The sequence below is a fragment of the Rhinolophus sinicus genome, linkage group LG11 (assembly GCF_036562045.2).
Source record: "Rhinolophus sinicus isolate RSC01 linkage group LG11, ASM3656204v1, whole genome shotgun sequence".
Taxonomy (NCBI): domain Eukaryota; kingdom Metazoa; phylum Chordata; class Mammalia; order Chiroptera; family Rhinolophidae; genus Rhinolophus; species Rhinolophus sinicus.
The window spans coordinates 16,327,061-16,338,961 of record NC_133760.1 but is presented as its reverse complement, the minus strand read 5'-3'; the positions used below and the strand labels follow the sequence as shown (position 1 = coordinate 16,338,961).

Below are 11,901 nucleotides of genomic sequence, written 5' to 3'. Positions count from 1 at the left end.
TTGGAAATACAGTTTGGATTGATCCAATGGTAAGTGTGCAGTGTTCCTAAAAATAAATCTGTGATTGAATGGGCCCCTAAAATGTTGCAAATTATTTTAACCTGTTGCTTGAGTCACTAGGTATTTGCCTCACACAAATGGAGGCTCATTTGGGGCTCTCAGTTAGGGAGAGTGTTTCATGTTGTTTGGGTCGTGAATTTGGTTGTGGTTTTGTTTAAGGGCATCTTTTATACTGTAACCCGGTGCTCACAGGCATGTGTGTGTAATCACACACACACACACACACACACACACACACACACACACACACACACACAGCCGAGACAGAAGCTCCATGAAGCTATTTTTACTACGTGCGACAGTCTCTAAGGTTTGCACTTGCATTCTCTCCCATTTTTTCAGGTGTTGGTTGTGCACGGTGAAATCGATGTCACCGTCCTCTGCCCACACAGTGGGGGATCCCTGGGTCAGTGACTGTCCTAATAGCAGCACAGAGGTCCATTTGTCTAGTTGTACATGAGCTTACAGCCCCGGCACGTGATCAGTAATGTTGAGTCCCAGTCTTGGGCTTTGAAAGACAGGTTTTATGATGTTCACAGTTTCTGCCTCATTCGTTCCTAACTATTGAGTGAGCACCTACTATGTGCTGGGACCTACATGGCACACTTGGATTCCGTTTGTGCACAGACACTCCTACCCTGTGGAGCTGACGTGGGAGTTGGGGGGCTGAGTGGGAGACAAGGACGTGTAAATGAGGGGCCTCAGTGCATCATCCCTCTGAGGCCGGCACTGTCCCCTCTCCGCTTGTGCCCCAAGAACTCTACTTTTCAATTCAGAATTTTGCTCTGTTAGATTTAAATCTCAATTATCATCATTATGTATAAAATTTAAAAGAATTCAGTTCACAAAAACTATATTGCAGGAAGTTATTTTCGTACGATGGGAAAAGTCTTAAAACTTTACAAGGAGTTTGGGTTGGGTATAAGATTTAAGAGTAAGAGGAGAAAATAATGTTTAGAAGAGACAGTAGAGCTGATCAGGGCAGTAAAAGAAGAGATTGGTGGGTCTTAGTGGATGCTGTAATAGTCAATATTGTGGTTCTTTATCGGAGGAAAAAAGGAAACTTTTATTAAGCAGCAATTTAAAAGCTATAGCTAAAAAAATGAAGAAAAAAAGGAAAGGAAAGGAAACCCGCCTGGCAGATAGATATGCTTCCGCAGCTCCTAAGTGTCGCCGTGTCCATGGCACGCTGGGGGGAGACGGAGCCTACGCCTGCGCTTTCCCCTCCAGTGTGAGTGGGAACAGATCTCCCGCCAATCCTGCCAGATGGGAACACATTCCCAGGGTTCACTTATGACAGTGCATCAGCCAACGCCCGCCTGGCCCACCCTCCCCCGCCCCTGAAAGGGACGCCCAGTCCTGCGTGCACATCTCCCGTCAGTGGGAATCAGACTGTTGCAAATTTTCATGTTTTACTTAATTTTGTATAAATTGAAATGGGTGAGAATGTTCTGGTTGCAGAAAAGACCAGTGGAGGAAACTCTCCAGCGCCGGGATTTAGGGCTTTGGCGGAGAGCCTTTCTGGACACCTGAAGACTCCAAGCCTTACTTAGAATCCTCCTTGTTAGGAGAGGTCCAAGTGCGGGAGCAGAAATCCGAAAAATCTAAGAATCTTGTGTGTGGTTACAGCATGACATATTGGTCTGATCTGGGGGTTTTATTCAGGATTCGATCCTGGCCCCTACCCACACCTGATCGTATTTCCACACTGAGGGACAGAGGAACAATCTGCTGTGACCTTGGTTGTGAAATGATCCGGATGCTGCAATGGGAGGCCCTTGCGTATTGTGGCACGTGCCCAAGTGCGTCAAACGTGACAGCTAGCTCGAGAGGCCATGTGAGAGTGCTTGCGATTCATTTAAAGTTCAAAGTGTGATTCCTGCAAATGTTTTTTTTTCTTTGATTCAAGGTGCACATTACAAAACTTTCAAATTTGAAAACTTCTGTCATTGATTACAATGTTCGAGCTGAAATTTTGTCAATGGGAATGGGCATTGATAATTCAGAACATATAGAACAACTGAAAAAATTGTACAAAGGAGCTGAAATGCCAGCTTTTGAAGAAAGCCTAAGCCAAACCCTGTAAGTAGATTTTTGTCTCCCTTTTGGAAGAGCTATTCTGTGGAAATGTAATTCACAAGTGTTACAGATTTTTTTTTAAGTAGAATAGTTTAATGAGTGTCCATGTTCCCATCACTCAGCTTCAATAATGACCAAGATTCGTGGAATTTTGTTAAAGTGCACACATTCTAAGTGGAGTTTGGTGGATTTTCTGAGCACAAACCAGCCCCAGATCAGAAACGGGCATGACTCCGCCCGCTCCCTCTCCCAACCTGGAAAAGCATGCATGCTTCTCCCGGTTTGTCCCCGGATGGTATCATGCAGTGTGTCTCTTCTGTATCTGGCTTCTTTAGCTCCTCATTATTTGTGAAATTCATCCATAATGTGCATGTAGCTGTAGATCATAAATTCTCATGGCTGCACTGTATTCCATTGTATGAACATACCCTCAGTGACCTACCCATTCTATAGGCGATGGGCTACTCCAGGTGGCACGTTAAACATTCCCCTCCGTTTGCTTTGGTGCACTTACAAATGTTTTTCTGATGGGATAGAGTTGCTGAGTCATAGAGCTACTGTCCAGCAGTTTCCCAGATTGGTTTTACCAGTTTACACTCCCACAGTATGAGAGACTATGAAAGTCAGTCTGAGAAAGTACCCTGGCAACCCCGGGAGGGGGAGAATGACACAGCATGTGTGTCCACCAAAGGACTCAAATCGAGAACTCCTTCCAATCAGGCTGAAAATTGCAGCCACAGTAGAAAACGGGGCAAAGCACTTGAACAGACGTCTCACAATGTCCAATTAATTGTCCAATAACTAATATATGAAAAGGTGCTTGAACTCATTAGTCATCAGGGAAATGCAAATTAAAATCACAGTGTAATAATACCACTACATTTCCACCAGAAAAGAGAGAAAGAATACCAAGTGTTAGCAAGGATGTGGAACAAAAAGCTTTAAACAACTTGATTAGCATGCTATTATTACATCTAACACGATTAACAGTGATTTCTTAAGTTGCATGTGTTTTTTTTACTGTGTTAAAATATATATAACAAAACTTCTCATTTTCATTTTTTTTTCAAATTGTGGTAAAACACACATTAAAAACTGTCATTGTTACTGCTTTTCAGAGTACAGTTCAGTGTCATTAATTACATTCAGTGTTATATAACCACCACCTCTGTCCATCTGCATAACTTTTTCATCATCCCAAACAGACACTCTATACCTATTAAATAATAACTCCCATTCTTCTCTCCCCCCCAGCCACTGGTAACCTCCATTCTACTTTCTGTTTCTACTAATTGACCTATTCTGGGTACCTCATATAATGTTTGTCTTTTTGTGACCAGCTTGTTTCACTTAGCATAATGCTTTCAAGTAGTGTGTGTCAGAATTTCAGTCCTTTTTGAGGCTGAAAAATATTCCACTGTATAGATAGACCACATTTTGTTTATTAATCTGTCAGTGGACATTTGGCTGTTATGATTAATGCTGCTGTGAACGTGGGAGTGCAAATATCTGTTCACCCCCTTGTTTTCCGTTCTTTTCGGTGTATACCCAGAAGTGGAATTGCTGGATCACATGGTAATGCTGTGTTTAATTTTTTTGAACTGCCAAACTATTTTCCACAGCAGCTGCACCATTTTACATTCCCACCAGCAGTGCACAAAAGTTTCAATTTATTCATTTCCTTGCCTAGAAATCAGCCCGAGGTAAAGTTTAAGGTCTTCTCAGGACTTTCCTGAGCATGCGTCTTGCCTTGGCCTGTGCCCGGGTTTCGAAATCCTGCCCTCACCCCCCACTGTACTGTTTTGGAATGTCCTAATTTCCCAGTGAGACTCACCCCAGCTTCTCCTCTGGGCTTTACATGGTCTACTGTGTGTCTCTGTGCCTAATCCCTGACCCCAGGCGTCTGTGGGTGTCAGCTTTCCCAAGCAGTGTCCACAGCTTTCCTGCCTGTGTTCCAGGATTTGTGAAACAGCCCCTCAGGTATTTCCCTAGGCGGGTTAGAGTGGCCCGCACAATAATGTGCCAATAGTCTGCTCTGTGCCCTCTGGTTTGAGGGGGGAGCAGAAGCTGGCAGCTGCCTGCCCAAGACCTAAGCCACCAAGCCAAGGGGACAGAACCTCGCTCCAGTTTTGAAGCTGGCTCTTCCTGGATTGGGCATTTCCTTGGTTGCTGTAAACCTCTGGCTGTTTCCCAGAGCTCCTGCGACATCAGTTCAGACAGCTCCTGGGGGGTCTTTCCTTGTCTGTGGGGGAAGGGGAACTTGGGGCTTCCCGCTTTGCCATGTTGCTCTGCATGTGTTTTGGTAGTAAGATGCTAGACTAATTCTTCAGTCTGATTTTGTCTCAATTGATCTAATTCACAGATGCTTTTAATTGAAGTTGCCATTAGGTAAAGTGGAAGTTTTAAAATTCATTCAGTAAATATTTATTGAGTGTCTACTAGAGATACAGCAGTGACCAAAACAGATGAATCAGGGTCATCCCACATTTTAATGGCGAGAGACAGATGACCAGCAGGTTACAAAAATACATAGTGGGTCAGATGGTGATATGTGAGGGGGATTCAGATTCACACAGAAAGGAAGGCAGGGCAGCTTTGGGGCCAAGAAGGTGAGCAATGGGCAATGACACAGAGGTGAGTATGACCCAGGCAGGTATCTGAGAGGACTCCTGTGGTTATTCCTCGGTTCCAGGAACAGGAGGAAGGCACAGTGACTAGAGCAGCAAAGGAGGGGGAACTAACTGCATGTGTGGAGGTGGGAGCAGGGCTGGGGTCAGATCTTGTGGCCCCTGGGGCCGTTGCAGGGATTAGGCTCGCACTCTGAGGCAGTGGAGCCACGAGAGGCTTTTGAGCAGAGGAATAACTTAATCAAAGACTTTTGGCTGCTGTGTGGAGAGCAGACTGGAGTAGGAGGACAAAAGCTGTGCCAGGAGTTCAGGGCAGGATGCCAGCGGCTTGGACTAAGGTGGTTCTGTGGACGAGGCGAGTAGTCAATTCCGAATATATTCGTGGAGAGCGTGTGAAACAAAAATCGCTCATGGAGGCTTGTCAGCAGTTCCCATGTCAGCAGTTCCTACGCTGCGCTACTGGACGAGCGCCCTGAGTGAGTGAGTGTAAGGTCCCAGGGCTGAGCGTTGGGCCTCTGATGTTGGGAGGCGTGGGAGCTGTGGGGACATCGGAGAGGAGCCTGGGAAGGGAGCAGCCCACAGTGGAGAAGGAAGCCTGGGGGGGGGGGGTTGTCCAGAATGGCAGACGCAGGAGGCAGAGCGGGGAGCCATGAGCTGTGCCAGAGCTGCCGAGATACCACAGGAAAGGAGGACTGGGAACCAGCTGGTGGTTTTAGTGATGTGATGACTGGTGACCTTGAAATATTCCTACACAACTTCTGAAAAGAGGGAAATTTCAAGAAACATGGCAAAGATTTAAAATACTATAGTCTAAAGTTTTTAGAGTATTCTGTCTTAATAAAACTGGGTACCTGTGGGATTAGGATACATGTTGGGTTCCCCACACTTTCAGGAAACAAAAATTGCTCCATCCTTACAAGATATTCTTTTTAAAATGAAGATGTTATTACAGCTTAGATTTAATCAAAACAAGGCTTGATCACTTATGTGAAGGCCAACTACTGTTGAGCCCCAACTCTGTGTAAAGCACTCTGCTGGGTCCCTTTGCACACTTGATTTTGTGGTTGTGCAGGGGTATTGCACACCTATGGTCATAAACACAGGTAGAGAGAAGTGCAGAGGACTGCAAGAGCCTACAGAGGGAGCCCGCATGGAAGAAGAGACTGCATTCCCAGAGCTGGATGGAAGCCATGGTAGTATGTGGATTAAAAGCAAGGAGAGTGGCACCCTTCTCACAGCAGAGAGGGAAAGAGGATAGATTCCAGGGACCTGAGGATCTGGAAGCCATAGGGCTCAGTGATTGACAGACAGGGGAGTGCGATGCCATCAGTCTGAGCCCTGGTGACTGAGAGGATACGGCCTGGCTGACAGGATGCTTTCCGCAGAGCTTGTCCAAGAGGAAACACTGAGTTGCTTTTGGACACATTAAGTTTCAAGTTATTGAAAGTATAAGCCTAGACCTCAGGAAAGCACTTGGGGAAGAGTCTGGTTTCCTGGTTTTGGAGGAGACTCAGAACTTGGTAAGTGTGTGCGGAGGAACAGAACCCAGGAGAGGAGGGTCTGTTCCATGGTCAGAGCGTGTGGAGCAAGAGGCGTAGTGACGGAGGGCTGGTGCTGCCCTACTGTGAGAAGGACAAGGCTGGGGAGGGTCTTTGCCTGGGTGGTTGGAGCTGGCATACTGTCCTCTGCCATTAGGGGAGTGCCAATTACAAGTCCCCTGGAGACACACATACACCCCCATTTCACAGGGGTGCGTGGATGTGTATACACAGGTACACGCATGTTGGTATAGGCTTGCTCCTTAGGCTTGACTTCTCTCTAAAATGATGCACTGAAAATGAACTACATTGTCACCCATGAGGAAGGAAACTGGGTGGCTGGACAACAGGGGTGAGGGAGATTTTTCACTGTGTAGACATTTTTATTGAACCCATGAATGTGGTTACCTGCTCAAAAAGCCAAGAAAACCACAAGTTTAGAAGAATGAGGCAGCCCGCATGGCTGTATACTGATAGCAAATCTTGTTATTAAGTACAGTAAAACAAGGGGCAGAAATGGGAATTTAGGTTCCCCTGTGTTTAAACGCGTGTGTGTGTTTTAGATAGAAAGATACAGGTGGCAATATTTGCTTTTTTGTGCAAAGACTGTTTCTAGAAACTGACCCAGACTGGTAAGAGGGGAAGACGAACTGAGGACCAGGGAAGAACGGGGTGGCTTCTACTTTCCGTCCTTTTATCCTCTTGGAAGTGGGTGGCAGTATACGTTATTCTTAAAGTTAAATGACTCGAAAGAAAACTTATCTTGATAAATGAGTTAATGCATTTATCTGATCATATATACCAATCATTTACTCTGCGTGATGCAAGGGGCACAGAGTAACAGAGCCAGCTGCCCTGCCTGTCACCTGTAAATGAGTTGTACGTTCTGGGTGGGTCTGACTTGTGGTTGTAAACATGTCACGGTCATTTGTTGCCTACCTGCCTTTTCTTGCTGGGAAGTCCCTGTGGAGAGCCAGATTTTTGCCTATCTCCTCATCTTGGAGTTAACCTCCGCCTCTTCTATCCAGGACGCCTTCTTCGGCGGAAGATGTGGCCTGTCTGCATAGCACGGAGTCAGGAAGAGGCGCTGACTCCGAGACAAACTCAGAAAACCAAAAGCATGGTTGGTTATTTAAAAGACGATAACCTTAAAATCATTAATGCTTGGAAAATGTCTAATGGCTTTCCACTTCTAGATGGATTACAGAGAAGGTGCCATAAACCTATATTATCTAACTTCCTATTTTTGACAGTTCAGCTTCCAGTGTTTTTTTTTTTTTTTTTTTTTGTCACTTTTTTCCTTTTTATTATTTGAGGTGTAATGTTCATCCAGCAAAGCTCCTCAGAATTTTCTACATATGTGTATGTCCATTAACCATAACGAGATCAAGCTACTAAGTATTTCCTGAACCCAGCAGTCTCCTCAGGCACCTTCCCCCTATGTAACCCTCCCCAGTAGCCACTGTTCTGATTTCGGTCACCATCAGTTTTGCTGAACTGGAAGCACATAGTATGCCCCCAGCATTACGTCTGTGGAAGTTACCTAGATTACTGCAAGTAGCAGTGGTATTCTTTTATTACTGAGTCATATTCTGGGGTAGGAATGACCACAGTTTTTCTGTTCACCTGTTAATAGATGTTGAGGTTGTTTTCAGTTGTTTTGATTATTATTAAAGCTGCTGTGAACATTCTTGCTCCAGTCTCTGGATAAAGAAGCTTCAAATGTTTTAGATTGAGAAGTTGAAGGTGCATTGTTTTAGAAAATGGTATGTTCAGCACTGGTCCCTCGAGTATACCGGCTACTGTTTTGGAAGTAGTCTTAGCAGGTGAAGATATAAGAGAAGCCTGAACATTTGTATCCTACGGCCACCGTTTGTAATGCGGTTCTTTTTCAGAGAGTAACCTCTAACTTTTCCAGTTGGTTAATTATAATATTTGTCAAAGCCTATTTTTCTTAGTTTTACTAAATGATGTGCATTTTAGTTTTTTCTAATTATTCTTTGCAACTGTTAGTTGGGTTACTGTGAAATTTATACTTAGTACTGCCTCAGCTAAAAGTTACATAAAGTGCAAAAAACTACACATATGTGCATATATGATGGAGTTATATATAAATAACCTATAGGAAAATTTGACTTTTTGTCCAGAAACTTTACCCGAAAACACTGGAGATGCCCCCATTAACAAAACTACAAAGCCTCTGAAAAGGTATGTCCATTCATTGTTGGAGAGGTTTGCTTTCCTTCCTCACCTCGTGAATAAATAGTGGTGAGTGTGTAAGCCTTTTTCTTTTCCTCTAGTTTCCACCCACAAATTAAGTGGTTCCAAAAAGACGATGTGGTTGTACTGAAGATAAGAATAAGGAATGTAAAAGATTACAAGTGTAACTATTTTAGAGATAGAGTCATTTTCAGGTAGGTTTATGTATAAGGTAAAATAGAAATAATTTCTAACCTTTTTTTTTAGAAAACTGACTTTAAATTTCTTTTTGTAAACCAGTGCCTGGGTAGGAGAGAAGTTTTACTTGGCTGATATGGAACTGCAGGCCAACATAATACAAGACGATTGCAAATGCATAATTAAAAATGATGAGCCCATAATCACTCTTGCAAAAGAGAGAAGGGAGTCCTGGTGTAGCTTACTCAAACAGAGGGTGAGTTGAAATTAACTGTGGCTGGTCTTAACAACTGGAGTATGTTTTATTTTCTCACTTAATGTGAACTGTTATATTGAACAGAATCCTAATGTGGCTTTTGATTTTGATCACTGGGAAGAATGTGAAGAGGAAAGCCATTTCTCCAAGGGTAAGATGGGTGTACCCAGCCGGAGAAAGTGGTGGGTCCCGAGTGGGACCGCACACACTCACTCAGCTGATTTTAGGAATGTGGTTTTTGTGGAAATGGGTGATTCAGGTAAAGCCCTTATGAATTAGTTTTTTTCTTGACCTCAGTGTCCTGGTCTGAGGAGGTATCGACTCTTATAGATTTAAACATACCTCCTTATAACACTTTCACGGGTTATTTTTCCATGGAGGAAAATTTATTTATAAGCAGGTAAATTTTACCTGATCATTTCTTGCCCAAAATAATGAAAATATAAAATAAGTTGCCAAATAGATAGCTAAAACCCAAGGGACTTTTTCTGCATTGACCAAAATAATGGGAGGGGGAAAGATTTGCTGATTTGCCTATAGTTAACGTATTTTTTATAATATCTAATTCTTTTAGTTGTAAATTCTAAAAGTCTGTCCTGTAAAGTGGCAGAGGTGATTGAGAACAGTGACCAAACTTCGGAGGATGACGAAACTGAGAGTGAATGAAAATGTGAATTAAATCCTGAAGAATGGCCAAAAGACTATGAACAGAAATGGATATTGTTGTGTGACTGCAAGTTAAGGAAATAAGCAGTCATATTCAAACCTTTTTCCACCTCAAGGATAATTTATTACAAGTGTCATCTTGTGGTGCTGGGATTGGTAATGGTAAGAAATTCTGAATCAATTTAAAAATGGGCTGAAGATGAGACTATCAAGGGTGGAAGCAGACAGAAAAGGCTGGTGGAACACACGCCCATCTTCGTGGGCTATCTTCATTGCCTCAAGCGAAGCCGATCCTGACACACTCCAGTGGAGTGACAAAAAGCATATGCTGGCATTCAGGTAAATGAACTCTGCCATCTGGAGGTCGTCTGTTTTTTTCCATTTAGACCTGTGTTTGGTACATTCCTAAAAATGTGGTCTTGCGCATATAAATTGAAGTTTCCGTCTTACAAATTCAGTAGCGCTTAACAGACCCTTTCAGCCATGAGTTAATTGGGATTCAACATAACTACCTGTGTACTAATACTTCTAGGATTCTTAAGATATTGATAGCTACTCTGGGTAAGTTTACGGCCTCTAAAGAGATAGTCCCAGATAAAAATGGGGAAGACGCCCCCCCACCCCCACCCTGCCCCGGAACTGCAGAATCCTGGGTAAATGGGACAAAGGTTAACTGCAGACGACCTGTGGGGGGCCTACAGGTAATCCTCAGAACACCTGGATGTGATGACCCTAAAAACATTCATGACCCCAATTTGGCGTGAGGCCGTGGCACCCAGGGTCACAAAGTTATCAGGAGGAATGTGTATCCTTAAATGTGGAAATGCCCAGGAGCCTGACTTTGTGTGTCAGTTGGAAAAGTTAGGAATGTGAGCTCCTGGGAAATTTAAACCCCGCGTGCTGCTTCTGTGTGAGGCTGGTAAGGGCAGGGAGCCCACAAGCAGAGAAGCACATTGATAAGATATGCTGACTGCTGTGACTGCCCCCAAGGTCTTTATTCGTTTTATATGTCAGAAAACACAAGTTTGTAGATGTCCCAGGTGTAAGCCACCACTTGAATGACAGGTAAACTCTGTCACTAGGCTGCCCCGTGAGCAGGTTTGGATCCCTCACTGGCTCAGTTTCCTCATCTGTAAAATAGGACCTTGTGTTTACCACGCAGCCTCGCCTCAGGAGGTGCCCCAGATGCTGCTGGCCTGGGAGCCTGTCATGCGCGGTGGCGCCGTGACAGGTCAGACCACTGCCCTCCGGGGGGAGGACGTGGGGTCTAGCCTGGACAGCTGCCAGGGGCACATCCTTACTGCTGCCATGACTCCTTTGGGTGGACTGGCCGGTGTCAGATTGGCACGTGAAATGTGGTGGTGACTTTCCTTTCTCTTGGCTAAACTGGGCAGGCTCTTCAGGAAATAGGAAGTTCTCATGCCTTGCTCGCAAAGGTTTTGACTCTGCAGAGCTCTTCTACGTAATGTCCTCATCAGGTGTCAGTTTCTGTGGGTACAGCCTTGGGGGTTGGTGGCCAGGCCTCCTGAGTGGCACTGGCTTTCCCTGTGGTTGTTTACACTCACTTGTCTTTAGTTTCTTGTAAAACATAGCAAATAATAATAGAAAGTAATAGAGCCACGCAAATATGTTTCCCGTATAGATGGTGGGCGGCCCTGCTCTCAAAGATGCAATGCTCACTGTCTTGTGTGGTTCACAAACCGCTAAATGAAAGGGTTAGGAGAGGACAGCTGTACCTTAAACTACTCTTCATTTCTTTTTTCAGACGTTTATATTTACCATTTGAAGTTCTGAATAACATTTTGTAGGACATAGGACACTGACTTGTGAAATGTAAACATTTACTAATTGGTTTTTGTTGTGTTGATATGTACCGATTTCATGTTTTGGGGAAATTTCTGAAATGCCAGGTAAAAGTACTTCTGTCTCTGTGCTTCTAAAATCACTCACATACTTAGTTATGTGGTGTCTTTTGCAGTATGTCAATAAAATCACAGTGTTTCACAGAATTGTTACTTTTTGCATACTTTTAGACAGGATTGTACCTAAGTGCCAAATGCAAAATAGAATTTATTCCCCATGCTCTCTGGTTTGACCACAATGCCAGTGAAGGCTGCTGGGGAGCCAGTGACACCGACCAGTGATTGCTGTGTCCCTTGTGGTTCCCAACGGTGCCCGACAGTCTGCTTTGCAGCGGGGACCTCCACACTCAGCCGGAATGGACCTCCCTGTACATCCCAGGCTAACTATGGGGATGCCAAGACTTTGGGGAGGAGGG

At 44.3% G+C, this 11,901-nt stretch overlaps 1 protein-coding gene across 3 annotated transcripts; it reads left to right on the top strand.

Annotated features, from left to right (window-relative positions):
* Positions 1–1,954: 1,954 nt before the first annotated feature.
* Positions 1,955–11,477, top strand: LOC141567460 (putative ATP-dependent RNA helicase TDRD12). Of its 3 annotated transcripts, none has more exons than XM_074314437.1 (7): positions 1,955–2,142; positions 7,333–7,427; positions 8,452–8,512; positions 8,605–8,718; positions 8,804–8,957; positions 9,042–9,108; positions 9,532–11,477. In XM_074314437.1, exons 1-7 carry the CDS (start codon positions 2,042–2,044, stop codon positions 9,621–9,623), a joined length of 684 nt encoding a protein of 227 aa, XP_074170538.1. In that variant the 5' UTR covers positions 1,955–2,041; the 3' UTR covers positions 9,624–11,477. The 3 variants fall into 3 exon arrangements, with proteins under 3 accessions (XP_074170538.1, XP_074170537.1, XP_074170539.1); XM_074314436.1 differs by lacking the exon at positions 1,955–2,142 and adding an exon at positions 3,708–4,119; XM_074314438.1 differs by lacking the exon at positions 1,955–2,142 and adding an exon at positions 4,428–5,246.
* Positions 11,478–11,901: the final 424 nt, after the last annotated feature.

Coding starts and splice junctions, on each gene's coding strand:
- LOC141567460 (XM_074314436.1), top strand. CDS start 3,998: ATGGTCTACTGTGTGTCTCTGTGCCTAATCCCTGACCCCAGGCGTCTG. Junction 8,513..8,604: donor ACTACAAAGCCTCTGAAAAG/GTATGTCCATTC, acceptor CTTTTCCTCTAG/TTTCCACCCACAAATTAAGT. Junction 8,719..8,803: donor AGAGATAGAGTCATTTTCAG/GTAGGTTTATGT, acceptor TTTGTAAACCAG/TGCCTGGGTAGGAGAGAAGT.